At 43.6% G+C, this 22,998-nt stretch overlaps 1 protein-coding gene across 2 annotated transcripts in view; it reads right to left on the bottom strand.

Annotated features, from left to right (window-relative positions):
• Positions 1 to 22,998, bottom strand: part of GON4L (gon-4 like) — a 3,426,849-nt gene that overhangs the window by 1,108,234 nt on the left and 2,295,617 nt on the right. For both annotated transcript variants that reach the window (XM_044080158.1, XM_044080159.1), the window contains one exon: positions 2,502 to 2,652. In XM_044080158.1, the coding sequence (XP_043936093.1) occupies positions 2,502 to 2,652 (151 nt within the window). The remainder of the gene's footprint in view (positions 1 to 2,501; positions 2,653 to 22,998) is intronic.

Here is a 22,998-nt window from a genome sequence, read left to right as displayed (position 1 = left end):
AAGGGTTTGAGGTTTGCAACTGCAATGAACATCAAAGCACCCAACACTAATAATGAAGGAGAAGGTTTGGAAGGAACACAGTGGAGGACTGGATTAAGGGAATATGCTCAGTATAGGAACTCAAGTGTCAAGCCATGAGGGTGGGTTGTGCACCAAGAACTCCAGTTAGCACACACAAGCAGATTTCATTCACTCAGGCTGGCTAGTGGAGCTCATTGCATACCAAGTCCAAGTGCAGGTGAGGGGAAGGCTTAATGCAAAAACACTGACTTCACAGCATGCAAATGATGACTCCCACTTCCAGCTAGCTTGATTTACCCTTGAGAATAAACAGGCTGAATGGTCATCACTCAGAAGAAACAGGTTTCAAGTCTAAATATTTCACAGCAAGACACTATACACAAAAAGTACACATCTAACTTCCACATTTTAATGTCTGTTATATCGTACATTTTGTTTTAACTGGAACAAGGATGATCAACCAAATGCTATCAATTTACAAGTGTTTTCAATAGTATCATATAGAAAAATAGGAAGCAACCAAAATTCTACCAAACAATTTCCTGTAGAGGTAAAGCCTCAGGGGAATGGTGAAATCCACACCTGCAGTAACACTCCAAAGTTCAACACAATTTAATAAATTAGCTGAAAAAATAAAATTCACATAGTTTTTGGTCAATTTCCTACTTAAATATCCATCTTTTTAAATATCTTTATTCACTTACATTTTAACAGAAAAGAGAACTGTAACAGTTTAACGTATTGTCCTGCAGTAATGTATTGTCCTGCAGTACTTGTTTTCTACTGAACAATGTTCATTCACTCAGTTGCATAAATCACTCAAATTCAGCCTAGCTTTCAACCACACTCCGCCTCATAGACAATATTCTGCATGTATAGTGCCCACAAATTCAATGTATTCAATGTAATTTGTTCCTTCCCTTTTTTAAGGATTCCACCTCCATTTTTTTATCTAATTTACCATATTTGGTACTTCAATTTCAGTTGGTTTAGATTACAAATTTTATTTTCTTGTTAATTGCTTTTTGACAGCCAATAGGATTAAACTTAGTAATGCCTTGCTATGTTTAGGCAATTCAGACCCCATGTCCAGGCTCAAAACAATCACTTCCTTAGTTACAACTACTTTATCTCTAACATTTCTGACAAAGTACTCTGTAATGCCAATTTGTTACATTCATAAAAACATTCCCAACTACCTCCTTCTTTCTCAAGATGTGCTATATACCTTTGCAAAATTTCTCTGAAGCCTGTTTGGGATATAACAATATCTACGTAAACATTTCCAATTAAAAACCATAAACCTTCTGGACTTTTTGCATACCTGAGAGACAGACATTCATCATCCCACTATTTCTTTGTAAACTACCCTTCCAGTCTTGCTTCCCAATCTTTTTTAATGTTATCGGACTTTTTTTTTTTTTTTAATAGTTGTCATGCAATATTTTCCATTCTCTTTGTTGTAATTTTACTTTTCTTTTTTTTTTTTATTTATTTTAAAAAATAAATTACAAAAAAAAAATACAAACTGAATAAGAGAGATGGGACAGAGACAAATACAAAGAAAATTGGGTACATTATACAAAACTAGATAAACATACCTGATTATCCTTAGATTCGGTCTCCCATCTCTCTCATTCATTTGGAATCTCAGGATTTTATTGTTTTAATTAAAAACAAATAAAAAAAAGCAATGGAGATCTTCCTTTCTACATTGCTTCCTTTACAAAGCACTGATGTAGTGCGTAAGTGTGGGAATCCAAGTCCTATATGCATATGCAGTACAACAGGAAAGCCCCAGGGTACCAGGGAAAATGCAGAAGAGCACCATGGTACCGTTATACAAGGTCATTATTTAAGGAAAGTAAGTAACATTTTTCTTAACTAATGTCCTTGTATAACAGCAATAACTCATGGCTGGGTGTGGGCAATGCTGGATTTATCCATGGTTATGCCCTCGTGAGCAAATCATACCGACTGCGGGTACATCCAGCATTACCCACACACAGCCGTGGGTTATTGCTATTTTATCCTTTTTAACAGTAGCTTCTGTTCTGGACTCAAGTAACTCTACTAGCGCTGGTGTTTCATTTCGTACTCCACTAGCCCTTTCTCTTTGCCTATACGCTATTATCAGTCCCTGATAGGAAAGGCAGTCTTTAACCTACAGTCCAAACAGCTACTTGGCCTCATCCCACTGGATCACCTTTCCTTCTCTAGTTATTTGTCTGCAAAACACTGGGTTCATTACCAACTTTTTTTCCAGTAGATAACAGACCCTTCTTGCCTATTTTCTACATACCTACCTGCAGTCATCCGTGTTGGTAAAAATCGCCTTTTACTACAATATCCATTTTGAATGCCTAATTTATGCGTTTATACAGTGTGTGTTTACATGGAAATACATGGAAATCACTTCATAAATGCATTTATTTTACCTTGTATACTAATACTAACCGTAAAAATGATAAAAGACTGACCTTCACAACATTGTCAGGAGCACGGGACACATTAAGGTTTTTTATTCTTGCGGATATCTGATGATGACCTTTTGCGGCCAGCAGATATTTACTTATCAGAGGTTTTGGAAATTCTGTCTCTTCAAAGTGTTTAAGTCCTAGTGCCAACAAGCTAAAAAAAAAAGCAAGCATTTATTACATATCACAAATATATATATATATATATATATATATATATATAGAGAGAGAGAGAGTATATCCAGTTAACAAATATACGTCTCTAATCACTACTTGTTAACTTTATGAAACCTGTATTGAAATTCTAGGAAAATAATATTAAAATGACACACAGCAATGGCTTAAGTATTTGCAAGATGTCTCCAGAGTAAATAAATGCCTGTGAGATGTCAATTTAAACTGAAAGCATAACTTAAAGCTTCTGAAGCACAGAAACACATTTTACGCACTTTTATTAAATTACTTAAGACATCAGAACACATCCATTAAAAGAAAACCATATCAACATTTGTTTTATTTATATTACATATAAGTTTTCTTTTTCTTTAACTGCTATTCAGTCCAATTCTACATAAATTGCTCAATTCCTGCCTTACAGTAAACCTCGCTCCTCACTCCACAACATTATTCTGCATGTACTTTTCCACAAATTCCACTTATTTCTTCACAATTTGTACTCATTCCTGATCTACTTCCAGTAATTTCTCTCATTTTTTAATATTCAATACTTCAAATACAAATGGTTTACATTCTGATTTCTATTTTCTAGTAATTGCTTTTCTGGCAGCTAATAGAATTAAACTTTAAAAAACTTGACCATGTCTATGTAATTTAGATTCTGTTTCCCAAGCTCAAAAGAATAATTTCCTTAGTTACAGCCACTTGCTCAAGCAATATCTCTGACAAAGTACTCTGTAGGACATTTTTAAAATCTGACAACTCATTATACTCCCAAAAACATATTTCGGTTACCTCTAACTTCCCAAGCACACCTCCAACATTTGCCATGTATCTGAGGAAAAATTACTTGAAGTGTGCTTGGGGTACAAAAATACCTCTGAATACACTTCTAAGCAAAACTCCTAAATCTTCTAGACTTTGCTGCTTCTTTGAGAGCCATACAATATCCTGTCGTTATTCCCTTGTAAATTGTTTTTCCCGTTTCTCTTCCACTGTCTTCTAATATCCTCTGATTGACTCTTGTAGTTATTACACAATATTTATAAGTCCTACTATTTTCCTTTTTTAACACCAGTCTCTGTTCTAGAACAAAGTTTAGACTCCCAAGTTGAAGCTACTGGAAGTCTTGCAGGTCTTAAGCAATTTCTGAAAGTCATTTTGCATTTAACAATTTTCTTTGTAGCATGTAAAGGATGATCTACAGCATAACTCTCAACGGAATTGGGCAAATCTCAACAGAATACAGAATAAACCCAAAAATAATCAGGGACACTTTTAAAATATTAGCACTATGTGAATTAACACACATTTTTTGAATTTAAAAGTCCATAACTCCAATTACTGTCATCGTTTATTAAGTGCAATTCACCATCTTTTCTCTAAACCTCACGAGTTATATAAGTGGGACAGAGCTAAAATCTTAATCAAAACATGGACAGTTGAGAGGTATGACCTATAGGCATAAGCAAACAAGCAGAAGTGGCAGGAAGATGTAGTTTAAAATATGAATTAAGTCAGGCCTATATTAAACACATACATCACACACTAATATTTGGGAATTCATTTTAATATTTGGGGAAATTAAACAACATATACAATAACTGACCTACAACAACATAAAATGCAAATCAAGGCCATTTAGAAAGGCAGGGTTTTCTAGTATTTTGTCTTCATTGGGGTAAGTCGCACTGACAGCAAGTCTTTTGGAATCACCCCATAATCCCCTCACCCCACCTAAGCTATACCAGCAAAGACTGACAATCACTGTCAGAGCAGCTGCAGAGAGAAAGAATGACACATAAAATAGGAAATGTAAAAAACTAGTAAATAAACTTGCAATATTTATAGTGCAACAAATGTTATAAAGACATGCACATTACTTTAATAATTTAATTTGTATAATACTTACACACTTTTAGAAAGTGCAGGTCTGGTGTCAGACTAAACTAGGCTTCAAATCAGGTACTAAACAAGCACAAATAAATGAAACAGTTTTTACCTGTTACTGAGCTGAAAATTCTTCTGGAACTTCCACCTGCTGTCACAGACTTAGAGGAAGCGGATTCCTGCCTGGGTGGGCTGTTGGAATGGGGCCCCTGGTACTGGCAACTGTCCGTAAGAACACCAAAATCTTCTTCCCAATTACATGCTTTCATCCAGTCATTTAAATATAATTTTAATGACAAGCTGGTGTTGTCAGTGATGTTTTGGTAACAAGTGAATGGCTTTTCACCCTCAACTAATCAAAACATAACCTCTCCTATATTTGGATATACTTTTCAAAGAAGCAGAACTACAGAAACTGGTGTAAGCAAGTATGTTTTACTAAACTTGGTACATCTGAAGAATTTAAGTAAAAAATGTTTTTAGCTACAGTCCAAACATCCTTTCAAGTCCTTTTTAATGGGAGAAACTTAACATAATCCAAAGAAACTTAAAAAAATGTTCAAAATACACAGCTAAATACTCATGTTGGTACTTGCGTATTATTGCAACCAGATTTCTAACCTGGTATAATTCATAATGTCATTGCAGAACAAGTTTATCTGAAAGAAAAAGGGGTGTGTAAGTTCCAAATTACCTTTGTATTACATTGGTTCTGAAAGAGGACCAGACATAATGGCTAAATTCCTCTTCCTGGGGACCATCCACTGTCGACAACACTTATTGAAAAGTAAAATTAACCTGGCTGCTGGTACACATACGATATATGTATATCATTAGTTACTGACTTCCATGCTCAGATCATCCCGCTGACTTTTTAAGACAGTCGCACACTGTATGAAGGCTATACCAAAAATATGTGTCAAAAAGCTGGACACTGTACACAAATCTGGACAGCTGACAGGTATGTATACATGCAATGGCAGTGACACACAAGTGTGAATTCGGAAACTGGAGCAGTTGCAGTCAGAAAAAAAGCAGCAGTTATGTGCAACTGGCCGTGGAATTTCTGACTGTGGGAATATGATCGGTACATGTCAAACTGAAAACGGCCATTACCAACTCTACCTTTTCCGCAGTATCTGAAGGGAATCTTTGCCAATTAAGTAACTATGGCACGCATTCGTGCATGAAATATGGTGAAAACCTAAAATAATGGGAGGACAAGAAGCTAAAAATCTGGGTGCATTTTAAATAGTTATACACTTTGCAATTGACACAATAACATGAAACACTTTTGTCGCCATGTGAATAGCATGAGTACTTGGTACTTGCGTATTATCGGTTACAAATCTGGTTGCGATAATATGCAAGTACCCTCATGCTAAAACAAAGAATTCAGAATCAAGTACATTCCATGCATAAATTTTCTTCATAAAACTTGATATCCAATATGTTTTTCTTATGTACTATAAAATAAATATGTTTAAACAGTTTTACTACACAAAAGTGACAGCTTCACACAACATCTCGGGAATGGAATACTGCAAATATCTATAGACTATCCCCTCGACTCTACTGCTCTGACCCTGTAATCAGATGTTATCTGCTACTACTGAATTTTGGGAAAACAAACATCTACCTATTTGAAACGCACTGTGAAAAGAAAGGGACAAGATAGCAATGTACATCACAAATGTGAAAAAAGATCCAGTTCTTCTGTGAAAGCACTCACTAATTCTATTGCTGTGGCCACATCCTCCCCCCCAAAAGTTACTGCTTTATTTGAAATTATTCTCTTTTAAGATGTTGCTGGTACATCCATTTTCTTTAAAATTGTCAGTTTTTACTTGGATAATTTCTGATGTATTTCATTACTGAGATAAGAAATGTTTGTTTGACGTTTTACACAATTTACTCTGTTTTACTAATTGCTACGGAGCATTTTGAGAAAAATAAAAGAACAGATTGATGTTTGGCTCATAGGTAACTACACCATAAATGCAAGAATTAGCACTTCAGAGGATGTAGAATAAACACTGTCAGTACCTGAAGCCAAAACAAAGGTAGATTCAAGATCAAACCTGGGTATCTGGATAAAATGTAGTGCAAATGACTTTCTGCCAAAACAGAGACTTCTGCTTGAACCATCTGATAAAGATAGGCTACCCTAAAACCATGTCACCTCCCTTTGAATTGTTTAAAAACTATAATTTGAAGAGCATGGAACTCAAAGAAGATTCAACTTTTGAAATGAGTAGATACACATCAACTCTAACCTCCAGTAAGGTAAAGGCAAAACTTGGAAAAATATGTTAAGTAGTAACAGTGGCCTGCCCCTAAGAAGTCTGAAGTGACTCACAATTTTAAATTCCTTTATGCCTATAATAGTTTCTCAGTTTTTTTTTTTTGGCAAACAGTACTTGACTGAAACATGATGTACTTCAGGAGATTTCTTGCAAGAAGGATGATTTACTACAGGAGATGTCTTGCAACTTTTGAGTTCAATAAGGGCTACAAGACTTGGTTATCCTAGCTAGTGCACTTCTACCAAGAGATGTAAACTGGACAACTCTTAACAGTGTACTTACTCTTCGCAAAAGAAAAATGGAAAGCGAATATCACTGGGTGTAAATCTGTTGGCCATAATAGCATTTGTTGGTGCCCTTCTCAGCAAGAAAATACTAAGAAATGTACACAAATGCACGGAAACAAGGTACAGAATGATTTAATAACATTGTAAAGTTAATCAGCATGACTATTTCATATAGGCAGCAATAATGCAACAGAAAAAAGCATACAAAGTTGTTCTTTACAGCTAAGGCTGCCCTCTAACAGACACAGCTAAAGAACTGCAACTTTGTACACTAGGAGTCAACTGACCACTGAAAAGTGATGGCTTCATACCAGTTATACCAATAAAATTAAGTGAATCCCGTAGCAACAGTCCTCAAAGTACACACCTAGCTGCACAAAATTGTACGGAACAAATTAATACTATTTTTCTTGATTCCTCATCTGATTCTGTTTGACACCAGCCAGATGAAAACGGATAAATCTTTTTCATAGGATATAAGGGAAAGATACTGGAATACCACCTACAAATGCCACAGGATCTAAGTTGGTAGACAGAGACTTGTTGCTGTTATCACTTGGTCTTTCAGGGGTTTCTCTTTCTTTTGGTATTACTGTACGTTCTGCCTGGTGTGTTTACAAAAAAAAAGAAAGCCAACGTTTTATAGGAAAATTCAAGAAAATTAAGATGATGTGAAAAAGACACAACACACACATTCTTACAGCAGGAACCTCACTTACAGGTCTGACATTTCTCCACCGATCACAATTTGCCACTTTTTTGTATAAAATATTGTAAGAAAACGTCTGTGCCAGAGGCGTAGCGGGCTCAACCAGCACCCTGTCCCGGTACCACGAACGAACATCCTACCCCCTCAGTTCTTTTAACTGTAGAGCAAAACAAATGTAACAAGTAGCAGTTTAGACCACACACAGATTGCTACAGCACTCAGTTTTGACTGTAAATGCAACTACTGGCTTTTAAAAGACAGTATTGCACTAAAAGGCTATCAGTAATTGGGATAAGGGATCATATGGCCAATCGTGCACCCTTAACCCTTCGCAACTGGGGCAGTTGCCACTTCTCCATGCCTTAGCCATGCTACTGGTCTGCTCACCTGTGCTGACACACACACACACACACACACACACACAATAATGTAACTTTTCAGTGGGGCATACCTCCTTGAGCCTGCCAGTTGGCATCATGCAATCAATGAGCATAGTCACACACATCAACAAATACAGATCTGACAAATAGCTGGAATAACTGGGCATGGAGGGTTATCCCAAAAGAGTCCTTGCTCTAGAGTACCATCAGTCTATAACCAAATAACTCAATGACCAACTCCTCAGGATCAGGCTAGTTACCAAAGACTGAAGATAACTATATTGGGGATGAGGGGTAAGAATCCTGAGAGGCTGGCTAAAAAGCTTTCTCCCTACCGAATAGGTGGGCAGTAAGGTTCTTGCTCCTGAGGAATACCTTCATGGAGGTCAGTCTTAGCTACACCATCGAAAGCAATTCACACTTGATCCCGGGGGCCCTAGTCAAAGTATCAGCAATACCAAAAACAAAACGTATCAGCAAGTCAACACTGTAGTGGGAAATGCATAGTCTCCCTCTGAAAACAGACAGTCTTAAGACGGTCCTCCTTGAGCAAAGACTCTGGTGGGAGATCCTTCAGTTTTTCCACAGTCCAAGTGGGAATGGGACTGACAATGCTCAGATAAACAAGTAAGCATTCTAAGCCTCAATTTGGCAGAGGAGGAGCATACTCTTTTGCCATACATGTCCAGAGTCTGGACTCCTTGTCTAACAGCAGGAAGAAAACATTGTAGTCTCTGGAATCCACACTGGACTGAAGAGCTTGTACATGAGTACTCACTGGGATTCCAAATAATTCATTTTACCTAATCAGACAGGGAGTTGTAAAGTTCACTCACATATCTGAGGGCAGAACAAGGGTATTTTCAAGCTACACTGATGGTACTCCATAGGATTTGTTCCTAGGAAGAGTTAATTGTCACTGACTTGCCCACTGACACAAATGTTCTCTAGGAAGGGCTGACACAGACAAAAGTGCAGTTGTGTACACTTACCATAAATGTAGAAGTTCAAGTGTATTCACTGTTGCAATCATCACACTTTGGTTATCCTTCCAGGGGTAGCCCGCAGTCGGCCCGAATACCAGAGGCTTAGTATTTCTGCATCGGTTACTTGTCGCTTCAGGATTGACATCACATCATCAGTGGTATAAAAACAGGCAGCAAATGCCATTACATCTAATTAAGCTAAGTTATGGTGGAAAAGCACACCGGTAAAAAGTAAATACCAATAGCCCTGTAAGGGGCTGGAGGTTGGCAAACCAGGACTGCAACAGTGAATCCATTACCCCGAGAATCATCTCTGTGTCACTGCTGGACAGAGGCACAACAAACTAATGGGTACAGTGTTTTTTCATATAAGGGGTGGCGTAAGCCACAAAACTTTGGGCTAGGCTTATAAATGCCTTAGGGCAGACAGCCTAGTATAAACCTATGAACCTATAACTCGAACATCTACATCTATGGTAAGTGTACACAACTGTACTATGTTCTTCGTGTTTCACTGTTGCAGTCATCACACTTGGGTTGATTCCTAGAGCTGAAGAATGGGTGGAGGCAGTCAAGAAGAGTTGGGGCTGGCTAGTATGCCCTGGCTGCAAAGCCCGCCCTGGATCTGGAAAAGATAGGCAAGGTGGTAATGCTTGGTGAAGGTATGAACAGAGCTCCAAGTTGCAGCTTCCAGAATGTCCCTGGTAGGGACTCCTCTGAGAAAGGCTGTAGAGGTTGAAGTTGCCCTAGTGGAATGTGTTCTGACCCCCTGAGGGGGTAGTTTTACCATGGTGTTTGCAACAGAAATGGATACAGTGTGCTATCCATTTGGAGACTGTTTGATTTGATATGGCCTTTCCATCTGCCCCTATTGCAAAGCTGACTAGTAACTAGTCAGATTTCCTAAAGGGCTTAGTCCTACCAAGGTAGAATCTGAGTTTTCTGTGCACATCTAAAGAGTGCAGGATCCTATCCCCCTTATTTTGAGGATTAGGGAAAAAGGTGGGCAAATGGATAGATTGGGTGAGAGTCACACTGGACACCACTTTAGGCATGAAAGTAGGGTTAGTCCTGAGGGAGACCCTGTCAGCATGAAAAATTATGGATTCCACAGCCATAAGTGCTTGTAGCTCAGACACTCTTTTAGCAGAAGTGATGGCCAGAAGCAAGCCTGATTTCCAAGAGAGAAATTTTAACTCTGCTGACACTGCAGGCTCAAAGAGGGGGAGTGTGAGCTTTTCCAACACAAAGTTAAGGTCCCAAGCAGGGGTAGGGGCTCTTCTTGGTGGCCTTAAGTTGTTAGCCCCTCTCAGGAACTGCTTGATGAGAGGGTGTGAGAAGAGAGGTGGCTCAGTGCTGTAATGAGCAGAGATGGCAGAGGCATGGATCTTAATGGAAGAGAAGGATAGGCCCCTGTGGAGTAGGTGTGCTAGTTAGTCCAGGATGAAAGGTAAGGAGGGCTGTGCTGGATCTGTTCCTTTAGTCTGGATCCAGGAACAATACCTTTTCCACTTATCAGCTTAGGACTTTCTAGTACTGAGTCATCTGGCTTCATGTATGACATCCAGTACCTGCTTGCTTAGGCTGGCCACTGGAGGAGAAGTCAAGGAATAAGCCAGGCTGCAAGGTTCAGGGTCTGCAATTGAGGATGCAAGAATTGTCCCTCCTGCTGAGTCAGGAGAGTTGGGTTCTGGGGGAGGTGCCATGGAGGCAACGGTGACAGACTGCACAGTAGTGGGTACCAGTGTTGGCATGGCCAGTCTGGGGCAATCAGGATGGCCTTTGGCCTTTCCTCCCTTATCTTGAGTAATACTCTTGTCAGAAGAGGTAGAGGGGGAAATGCATAGACTGAGAGGTTTGCCCACTGGAAGGCTAGGGCATCCACTTTCCAGGCCTTGTTGCGAGGTTCCTTGGTGCAGAATTTGCTGAGCTGGTGGTTGCAGGGGAGGTAAATTGGTCCACCTTTGGGGTACCCCATTTCTGGGTCACAAGGCTGAAGGTGGTGTGGTTTAATTGCCACTCATGTGGGTCTAGGAGATTTCTGCTTAAGTTGTCTGCCAGAGAGTTTTGGTTGCCTGGCAGCAATCGAGCTTGCAGGTGAATATGCATGGCTGAGGCCATGTTCCAGAGGGTCATGGCTAGCCCGAGAGTGGGTTCCCCCCTGCTTGTTTATGTACCACATCACTGTGGTGTTGTCGGTTTTGATTAGTAGAGGCCCCAGAGAGAGTAGGGATATGAAAGCTGTCAGAGCATGCCGAACAGCTAGCATCTCTTTTTGGTTGATGTGCAGATGAATTTGATTTGGGCTCCAGTGGCCCTGAATGCACCTGCCATCCAGATGTGCACCCTAGACATAGTCTGATAAGTCTGTGGTTAGGGTCTGGGTGGCGTAGGGTTGTGTAAAGGGAAGCCCCTTGTCGTGGTTGCATTCTGCTGCCCACCCAAGGAATTCTTTCCTTGGGCAAGGTATGATATTTCTCAGGTCCTGAGAATGTTGGCACCAAAGACTTTAAGTACCATTGACGTTTCCTCATATGCAGTCTGGCTTATGGAATTAGTAGAATGCAGGAGGCCATGAACCCTAGAGTTTTCAGGATTTTCCTTGCAGATAACTGGGTTCTGGTGGCCATTTGACAGAAGTAGCCTGTCAGATAGGCTTGTTTTTCTGGAGTAAGGAATGCCATCTGGGATGCTGTGTGCCCTTGCTCACAGGAATACATTTTTTTTGACTGGGGACTAGTTTGGATTTCTTTTCATTGATAGTGTACCCCAGGGAGGTTAGAAGGTCCTTCACAAATGTCACGTGCTGCAAGAGCTTTTCCTGACTGTCTGCCTGAATCAGGCAATCATCCAAGTAGGGGTAAATTTGAATATTTCTCTGTCTGCAATAGGCAATGGCTGGAGCCAGGCATTTTGTGAAAACTCTGGGAGCAGTGGATAAGCCAAAGGAAAGTGCAGAGAACTGATAATCCATAAATCCTGCCCTGAAACTTAGATATTTCCTGCAGGAGTCCCTGATTGGAATGTGCAGATAGGCCTCCTTTAGGTCTAGGGTGGCTAACCAGGCATCCTTGGACAGCATAGGGAGAAGCTGCTGTAGGGTGAGCATTATGAATTTTGGTACCACCAGGAAGGTGTTTAGAATTGATAGATCTAAGATTGGGCGCCCGGTGCCCTCTTTTCTGGGTACCAGGAAAAGTCTGGAATAAAAACCTTGGCCTATCTGTTCTGCAGGAACAGGTTGAATTGCCCTTATGGAGTGCAGAGACTGAACATGGTTTTGTGCCTCTGCCCACTGGTTTGGAGGAAGGTCGGGGAACCCTTTTGGGGTTGGCAGCGTGTGGAAATAAAATTTGTACCCCTGGGACAACATCGACCGTTGGTGATGGAGGTCCAGTTTTTTTGCATGGTGGGCAAGTTTTCCTCCTAGGTGCAAGAGCAATTGGGCAGAGGTGAGGGGAGGAGTCACTGTGAATTCTTTCCATAAGGGGGTGGCTTAGCACTCCCTGTTTTAGAAGTGGAGGTACTCCATTGCTTAGATCTCTGCATACCCTAAGACTGTAGTCTGGGGGGGGGGTCTGTTTACCCTTGGTCTAGTTTGAGGTGGCCTTGAGGGGGCTGGAAAGGACCAATGTTTTGAGGGGCAATGCCTACTGAATCTTGGAGGTTGCACTTGCAAAAAATATTTGACTGTCTGCATAGACTTAGCTTTTTCTTCCATCTTTTTTTGAACCTCTTCTGCTCTGGTGCCAAACAGATTGCCCTTGTTTAGAGGTGCGTCCAATAATTTTGATTTGACATGGTCTGGCAAGGTCTGCTCCTTAAGCCAGGCATGCCTTCTAAGTACAGAACCTGTGATTGCTGCCCTGCAAGATGCTTCTAGGGTGTCAAACCCACATTGCAGGGTATGCTTGCTGACTTTGCATGCAGAATGCATAAGCTCCTGTAATTCTTTATTTTCTGCACAGTCAGGGAAGGTTGATAACTTTAGCTTAATAAGTTCCGCAGTATGTTGCTGGTATTTCAGCATGTGGAACTGACAATTTAATGCTCTAATGGCAAGAGTAGCAGAGGTGTATACTTTTTTACCCCATTTGTCTAAAGCTTGGGAATCCCTGTCCGAGGGGGAGGGATTCTTAGGTGTAAGTTGCTTTTATTCCTTTAGGTCTTTGGGAGATGACCTCTGGGTCAGAAGTAGGATTTTTGAAAAGAAATTTGTGAAAGTCAGGGACGCTGTAGTACCTGTCAGGTTTCCTGGGAGCAGGGGGTAAAGTATCAGGAGTCAGACTGGATTCCATAAAGACATCATCCACAACATCCAGAACAGGAGGGATAGCTAAGGGTCTGTGCTGTTGTAAATCTAAAAATTCCCCGAGTCTCTTTTTGGACTGCGGATAATCCTAACATTCCCAATGGAAATGCTCTCTCAAAGTATGTATGGTTTCACCAAAAGTGAAATCCTCCGGAGGGGAGGCAGAAGGAATGGATTCCTCTGCATCTGAATCCTCAAAGGCAGATAAGGGCATGCCTACATAATCAGAAACCTCAGAGTCGTCGGACTCTTGGTCAGATAGAGCTGCTGGGGACAAGTCTCTTTCTTTTAGCAGGGGAAGGCTGGCTTCCCCTAATCAGCATGATAAGGTCTTCCTCCATTTTAAGCATCTCTGACTGTGGCAAGGAAGCAGGTGCTTGAGTTAGGGTCATTGTTTTTTTAGGCGTAGATCGTACTCTTGGCCTTAGAAACTCAGATGTTTTAGAAAGAAATGAAGATGCGAAAGAACTGAAGATGCGAAAGAGGTTGGTTTGTGTTAAATATCGGTAGTGCAAAGAACTTCCTCAGAAGCCAGTGCCTGCACAGCGGCTCCGGACCCATCCAAGGTAGAGACATCCGCAGTCAAAGAAGAGTTTCACAGCATACTGGACTCCGAAAGAGTCTCGATAGTGGCCTGCAAATCAATCGAAAGCAGGCATCAAGGGCTGCGAAAGCACCTCACTGAGTACCGGCGAACTGGTGACTAGCTTAATGGAAGCGTCGTTGGCAGTTTTGGACCTGTGCGGACTTGTCTCTGTCTTTATCCTTATGTTTTTTCAGAATATTGGTAGTCGGATGGCTTACTGAAGCCATTTCAGAATACGGAGATTGAGAACGAATGTATTTAGCTACAATAAGGGCCCAACGATGAATAGTTAGGGCATTGAACAAATCGCAAAACCGGCAGGGAGGTACGTCGTGGTCTGGGCCTAAACATGTGACACAGTAAGCATGGAAATCTCAGTGTGGTATTTGCTTTCCACAGGCGAGACGATTGTTAACTTTTTCTGACATCGGGTAGAGCAAGAAAAAAGGATCCTCAATGGGGTACTTGGCTTTAGAAGACTTCAACTTCAATTTCGGAAAAGAAAACTCAGGTAGTGGCCGACTGGCACTCATGGGAACTGCTTTCTGCCTCTGGCTCCTCGGCAAGAAAGACTGGTGTAATGGCTTCGGCTGCCTGTTTTTATACCACTGACGACCTGATGTCAGTCCTGAAGCAACAAGTAACCAATGCAGAAATACTAAGCCTCTGGTATTCGGGCCGACTGAGGGCTACCTCTGGCAGGATAACCCAAGTGTGATGACTGCAACAGTGAAACACAAAGAACATCAACTGGTACCAAATCCATGGACTAAAACTAAATGCCATGAAATGCATAACAGGTAGTTATGTACTCACCATAACGCTCGATGTATGTGGTCCATCTCGCCTCACATTCTTTACTCATGGGTTCGGAGCTGAGAATCGGCTCCAACTCGGCCAACTTATTTCTCTAGCACGAAGTCTCTAATTGGCTGGGCTAACCCGGTATCCCAAGATGCACCTAGCCCTAGCCCCAGATCTAGTTTGCAGCCATTCCAGTCACACCCCATACACAACCACCACTGGAAGGAGCTCCAGCCAGAAAGGAAAGAAAAAACAACTGACATTGAAGGGTTCTCAGAGCCAATTTTCCTCCAAATCCTACAGGAAGGGGGCAGGTGGGAGGGTACGTAAGAATGTGAGGCAAGATGGACCACATACATCGAGCGTTATGGTGAGTATATAACTACCTGATGTTATGTGGTCCTATCTCGCCTACATTCTTTACTCACAGGACAGCGTTCCCGGCACCTCTATCCTGGGCAGCGCATAGGAAAATACTCCTGAGAACCGTGGAACCAAAGGAAGCCCGGCCCCTAGAAGCCACGTCCAACTTGTAATGAGTAATAAAGGTGTGAGGAGAGGCCCAGATGGCCGCAGCACAAATATCATCCAGTGAAAGCCTGGCATGGTAAGCTATTGATGTAGACACTGCCCTGGTAGAGTGAACTTTGACAGGAAACGGTAAATTTCTGCCTGCTGACAAATAGATAAAGGAAATACAAGCCTTGATCCATTTAGAAATTGTGCTCTTGGAAATAGGACAACCTGTTCTGTTTTCTGAGGAGGATACAAACAGTTGATCAGACTTTCTAACATGCTTAGTCCTGTGTAAGTAGAATCTTAGTTGTCTGTGCACATCTAACTGGTGAAATCTAAACTCTGCTTTATTGGAAAAGTTTGGAAAGAACACTGGTAACTCAATAGACTGATGAAGATTAACAGTGGGTGACACCTTAGGAAGGACGGGTTAAGTCTCAGGGAAACTCTGTCCTTATGAAAGGCCAAATATGGAGGTTTAATGGACAAAGCTTGAATCTCCGATACTCTTCTGGCCGATGTAATGGCTATTAGGAAAGCCGTCTTCCAAGATAGAAATTTTAATTCACAGGTGGCAGCCGGTTCAAAGGGTGGTGAAGTGATGGCTTGTAACACAAGGTTTAGATCCCATGGCATGACAGATTCTGAAACAGGAGGGCAAAGTAACCAGGCGCCTTTCAAGAAGGCCTTATACAGTTTATGGCCCATAAGAGAAGGCTCATAAGATGTATGAAAATTGGAAGTTGCAGCCAGCTGCACCTTAATGGTAGCAGGCGTGGAGCCCTGTCGGAAAAGCATGACTAAAAAATCTAAGACCGACAGAATTGGGGATGTAAAGGCGTCCAAACCTTGGGCCTGAGCCCAAATGGAGAATCTCTTCCATTTGCTGGAATAAATCCTTCTGGTGGAAGACTTATGAGACAAAGACAAGATATGTACCACCTCAGGTGAAAAAGAATGCCGTATAACTAGTGATGGAAGTGGAGCAGCCAGGATGTCAACCTGAGGGTTCGCAGGGAGGGATGGAGCTGTCCTGACATGTGAGTCAGTAGGTCTGGCACTGGGTCCAGGGTCCAAGGACCGTCCACTGCATATTGCCAAAGAAAGGGGAACCATATTTGGTGAGGCCAGTGTGGAGCAATTAGAATGATCCTGCTTCCCAAGGATATGGCTTTCTGAAGCACTCTTGGTAACAGAGGAAATGGAGGGAAAGCATAGATCAGACCGGGGGGCCAATCGTGGACTAGAGCATCCCTGGGTGACTCCCCCTGTGGGGGGATCAGTGTGAAGTACTTGCTGCATTTGGCATTGAGAGGGCTGGTGAAGAGATCGCAGCAAGGCTGACCCCACCTGTTGAAAATTTGAACCGCCACTCGGTTGTTCAGGGACCACTCGTAAGGCATCAGAATAGCAATGCTCAGCCTGTCTGCTATCATGTTGGTCTTTCCTGGAATATGCATTGCCACTAAAAAATGTTGGGAAGACACTGCCCAATGCCACACTCGCATGGCCTCTCTGCAGAGGGGATAAGACTTGGTTCCCCCCTGCTTGTTCAGGTACCACACCAGGGACATGCTGTCCGAGTGAATTGCAATCATTCCCAGAGGAAGAGAGCTTTGGAGTGCCCGCAATGCCAGTAACACCGCTCTCATCTCTAGAACATTGATATGCAGGTGTACCTCATGATCTTGCCACGTGCCTTGGACCGTCCTGCCAAGATAATGCCCCCCCATCTGGGAGGCGTCCGTGGTCACCGTGGCCACTGGAGACATGGGAATCAAACTCCTCCCCTTGTCCAGATTGGTGGAACATAGCCACCAGCGGAGGTCCTGTTTGCACCGTTCTGTGAGAAGTATCAAGTGGGAAAGAGAAAGTTTCTGAAAGGACCACTGGGCCGAAAGGAGCCACTGTAGCATCCGCATGTGTAACCTGGCTAGAGGCACCAACATGATGGTGGCAGCCATGGATCCCAGGAGCTGGAGAACTAACCTGGCCTGAACTCTCTTGAGGGGCAACAATGCGTGAATCTGAGACTGCAGCACTCTTTTCCTCTCGTGACCAAAAGACCCGCATTTGAATAAAGTCTAGCTCTGCGCCTATAAAAACAACACATTGTGAGGGCAGCAAGGCAGACTTTGCCCAGTTCAAGGTAATTCCTAGTTGTTGACAAAGTGTAATGGTAGCCTCCCTGGCTTGAATGAGGAGATGCCTGGTGGGGGCGGTGAGAAGCCAGTCGTCCAGATATGGAAACACCTGGAATCCCCGACGTCTCAGGTGAGTTGTCACCACTGCCAAACACTTGGTAAGCACCCTGGGGGCTGTGGTGAGACCAAAGGGCAGGGCACAAAACTGGAAGTGACTGGCTTCCAGCCGGAAGCATAAGTGACTCCTGGATGCCTTGTCCATCTTTATGTGGTAGTAGGCATCCTTGAGATTGATGGAGCACATCCATACTCCCTTTCCCAGCAAGGGAAAAATGGACTGAAGAGTGACCATTCAGATCTTGGACTTCAGAATGTAGTGATTCAATCGCCTGAGATTCAGAATGGGTCTCAGGTCCCTTGTTCTTTTTGGCACCAAAGAGAGTCTTGAGTAAGTTCCTGATCCGATATGGTCTGAGGGGACTGGTTGGATGACTCCTTTTTCTAGCAGCTTTGACACTTCTAGTGCTGTTTGATCCCGTTGACTGGGTGGAACATCCGGGATTCTTTTGACTGGAGGGGGTGTTGATAAAAAGGGAATAGTGTAACCTCCGGTAACTATTCAAAGCACCCAATGAATTCGGCCCCCGACTGGCTCTGGAACAGCACAGTCAGGCAAAGCCTCAGGAATGCTAAAAGGAAGACCAGCGAAAGGAATCGCGTCTCCCGAGTTGCGGGGGCCTCCTCTGTCTCTAGGACGGCATCTTCCAGAATAAATTCCCCCTACTCTGCCTCTGGAGGGGGACTCACCTTGAGCGGCAGGGAAAGACTTCTGTGACTTCTTGAACCACATTTCCCTCCTCCTGAGCCTTAGGGTAAGGCCTAGAAGGAAGAGAGAAATGGGCCCCTACGCCAGATAGGGTCTTCCCCTCCTGTTCGCATCTGGTGAGGGTGTCTTTCACTTTGGTCCAGAAGAGTGAGGACCCATCTAAGGGGGCATCAGTGAAGGAAGACAAAGGCCTCCTCAAAATGACGCAGGCGCATCCAGGCTTGCCTTCTGAGAGCTACACCTGAGCTAGCTGCCCTACTCGCCCCTTCGTCTGCATAGGATATGAGCCTCATGGACAAGTTGACAATGGAACCAAGGGTAGACAACTGGGCGTTAACAGTCTGCGCTACCGCCTCAGGCATGTTACCCGTCAGAGTGTCTCCTAGTTCCCTTAAGGAGATCTCTCTGGAGCAGAGTAAAATGACAAAGATAATTCAGCGACCGCAAGGTAAAGGTCGCTGAAGACAGGGTACGCTTCCCGTACCGGTCCATACTCCTGCACTCCTTGTTAGGAGGATGGACAGAAGAAGCCGCCTCTACAACTTCCTGCTGAGTGGCTGCCACCACCACCAAGGCATCTACGGAAACCCTTTTGGTCAGGAACTCTTTCCCCGGGGGAGCAGAGAGAAACTTATTTGGACATCTGGGCACCGGTTCCACAGAATCAGGGTTCTCCCACACCCTTCGACAAATCAAATCCAGGAGAGCATCGAAGGGTGGAGACACCCAGGAGGTGGAGGGTTGAGCTCCGAAGGCCTTGAGGAATACCGACTCCTCCTCAGAGGGGGTCTTGGACGGCCAGTCGCCTCTCTGCCTCAAGATCTCCAGGATGTTAGAAACATCGGAGGATGACTTGAGGGACCCCTCTGACTCCTCGAGGTGGGTATCAGAAGTGAGGGACTCGTCCTGGGAGTCTATGTGCTTCCTCTTGCACAACTTCTTTCTAGGGGGCTCCTCAGGCACCCACACTGAGGGGCCCTCAGAAAGTGTGGGACCGCTCATGGGGGTATCCTCAGACCTTCGGTCTCCACCATCCACGGATAGGGGGGGCGTCAGAGGCTCTAGCAGGGGTGTAGGGGGAAGGAGAGACCGATCCGGGTGATGTAACTGATGATCTGGCCAGTGCGCTCCTCATAACCTCGAAGGCAGGTCCCCCCGAATCAGAGGACCGACCCGTCTCCGAGACTACAACCGGAGTCCGGGTTCCCCGAGCAGATGCACCGAGAAGGAGGCTCAGAACAGACAAGAGTCCCGAGGTATCGTCCTCTGGTCCGACTGAGGAAACCAGAGTACCGAAACCAGAGGACGGAACCGACATGGTTGGAGCCAATGTCAGCTCCGATAAACTCGCAAGGGGCATCGGAGCCGACACGAGAACATCACTCGGCGCGGAGCACTCCCACTCCGACGACACAGGGGTGCTCAGAGGAGGAATCATCAGTACAAGAGTAGGGACTGGCTCCGGAGCTGACTGGGTCAGAGCCGAGAACAATTTTGCTAACACCGGCGACTGCAGGAACCTCTGGACCACCCTATCCACATCCAAATCAGACAGCCTAGAGGATTTAGAGGAAAAAGAAGGAGATCGGGATTCTCCTACCCGAAGACTCATGCCTAACACTGGGTGACAGGCTCCAAATAGGCTCCAATAATATCGGGGCCGAGGCAGACTCCAGCACAACAGATACCTCCTGCGGCCCCGAGGACAAGGGAGCCGAGAAGGCAGTATCCACTTTCGAAACTTTCTCCGGGGGCTCCGAGGAGACAGCTAGAACCGGAGATCTTTTCTTGGCCTTGGAAGTCTTAGACTTTGTACTAGAAGAAGAGTCTAAGGACTCCTCAAAAGAAGGCTTAACCAGGCCCTTCAAAATCAGCTTATTTTTTCTTTCCTGCAGTACCCTTGGGCTGAAGGCATGGCAAAAACTGCAGGACTCTTGCAGCTGAATAGCACCAAGACAATAAACGCAGATAGAATGCCCATCTGTAATGGACATCTTGTAGCCACATTTTGAGCATTTTTTAAACCCAGAGGGTTTATGCTCTTTCTGCTCTTTAGACATAGTAAATCAGAACACCCACTCAACCGACAACGGCAGACACAAGAGGAAGGTGGGAAAAAACAAACTACAAACAGCCAAGGAAACTCTAATTTAAATGTTTCTTTGATGCAGCAAGGAAAATCTAACTACCGACCAAAAAACCAAATAAAACACAAGTTTACACAAAAAAAAAAAAAAACACAGGAGAGGACTAGGTCCTCTAATTTAAACGGGCCTAGCCCGCCAAAACAGAGGGATACCCACAAAACACACCACTCGCTTACACAGTACACGCATAATGAAAAATTAGCTATTAAAATAGCTTTTTACAAGAGAACACACTGCTACAGACTTATGAAAAGTTTTGAAAAAGGGTACTTAGCCACAGCCAAGCGAGAACACGTCCTAACTCTACGAGCGGCAAACGAGATCTGGGGCTAGGGCGAGGTGCATCTTGGGATACCGGGTTAGCCCTGCCAATTAGAGACTTCGTGCTAGAGAAATAAGTTGGCCGAGTCGGAGCAGAGAACCCATGAGTAAAGAATGTAGGCGAGATAGGACCACATAGCATCAGTATTTTCCTTTGGGAAGTCATCCATCCCTTTTAGCTAACTGACAACACACCTCTCACAGTTCACCCAGAAGCCAGGGACTTGTGGACATACATAGACAGTAATCTAACCTCTGACCATCACGTTTACAATAGTGAAGAAATCATTCTACGTTGTGCACCTTACAAACCAAGGTATGGTATACGTCCAAAGAAGTCACTGTTCCACTGTATTTGGCATTCATCAGACCTATCACTGAATACAATGACCCCTTTGCTGTGTACCTACAGGCATATTTAACAACTAGAATGTTCACAGAGGTTCTTAACTAAAACAATACAGAGCCCTATATGTCTCCTACAGGCTGTTGAAGGGAGATCTATAGCTGGCATACAAAGCATTGTCAGATCCCACTTTGATGGACCTCCTGCACATCCACAAACAAACAGCACCAGAACTGCTAATTTAACTAAAGACTTAAACCTTATCTGTGATCTAAACAGGACCTACTGGAGAGAGAGAGAGAGAGGTATATATCCCAGAGACTACCCCTTTTCTGGAACAGGCTCCCTATATTCATGTGAAGAAGAGTTCCTCCCCAACCCAATTTAAGTGCAGCTTGGACAACTGGATGGGGAACAGAAAATTCATCCCTGGTTTGGCACCTACGTCTCTAGTGGACACAGGCAGCCTGTAAATGGTTCATCTCCCAGGCCCCTGCTTTTATATTTTCCATCTCCCAAGCCTCTGCTTTTACATTTTCCATCTCCCAAGTCCCTGCTTACACTTATCAAGGATACCAGAAATTGTCAGAGATTTGGGATGCATGACTAGGCTTAAAAAGGCCCTTGTGGTCGTTAGTAAATACCTATCAACCTATAAATGGCTACTTAAAAGAAGTATGAGACAAGACCCCTAGAACCTCAACAGTTCAGGAAGTAAAAAGTACAGTTGTGTACACTTGCCATAAATGTAGAAGTTCCAGTGTATTCACTGTTGCAGTAATCACATTTGAGTCATCCCTGCCAGGGTAGCCCCCGGCCAGCCCGAATACCAGAGGCTTAGTATTTCTGCGTCGGTTGCTGTCGCTTCAGGACTGATGTCAGGTCGTCACTATTATAAAATAAGGCAGCTGATGCCATTACATCAGTTTTTTCTTGCCCAACTGTCAAGAGCCCCAAAGTGGGAGCCAGGATATGGTGGACGAACCCCACCAGCAGAAAGTAAATACCAAAAAGTTCTTTGTAAGGAGAGAGAGAGAGAGAGAGAAGAAGAAAAGGGGGATGGAGGGAGGGAAACCATACTGCAACAGTGAATACACTCCAACATCTACATTTATGGTAAGTGTACTCAACTGTACTATGTTCTTCGTGTTTCACTGTTGCAGTCATCACATTGGGCTGATTCCCAAAGCTGAGAAAAAGGGTGAAGGCAGTCAAGAAGACTAGGGGCTGGCTAGGATGCCCTGCAAGACTGCAGTGGCAAAGCCTGCCCTGGATTTGGAGAAGATAGACAGGTGGTAATGCTTGGTGAAGGTATGAACAGATGTCCATGTGGCAGCCTCCAGGATGTCCCTGGTGGGGACTCCTCTGAAAAATGCTGCAGAGGTGGAGGCTGCTCTGGTAGAGTGAGTCCTGACCCCCTTAGGGGGAGGTTCCCATGTTGCTTGTAACAGAAATTGATGCAGTGTGCTATCCATTTGGAAATGGTTTGTTTGGATATAGCTTTGTCCTCTGCCCCTGCAGCAAAGCTGACTAGCAATTGATCAGACTTTCTGAATTATTTAGTCCTGTCTAGATAGAATCTGAGCTGCCTGTACAAATCTAGAGAGAGCAGGATCCTTTCCCCTTGTTTTGTGGGTTAGGGAAAAAGGTGGGCAAATGAATGGATTGGTTGAGAGCCACACTGGACACCACTTTGGGCATGGAAGATGGGTTAGTCCTGAGGAACACCCTGTCAGCAAGGAAGATGATGAAGGGCTCTATAG

Source organism: Protopterus annectens, chromosome 8.part0 (assembly GCF_019279795.1).
Source record: "Protopterus annectens isolate FY-2018-M chromosome 8.part0, PAN1.0, whole genome shotgun sequence".
NCBI classification, from domain to species: domain Eukaryota; kingdom Metazoa; phylum Chordata; order Ceratodontiformes; family Protopteridae; genus Protopterus; species Protopterus annectens.
Note: the sequence above shows the minus strand (reverse complement) of the source record. Positions and strands in the feature narration are given on the sequence as shown.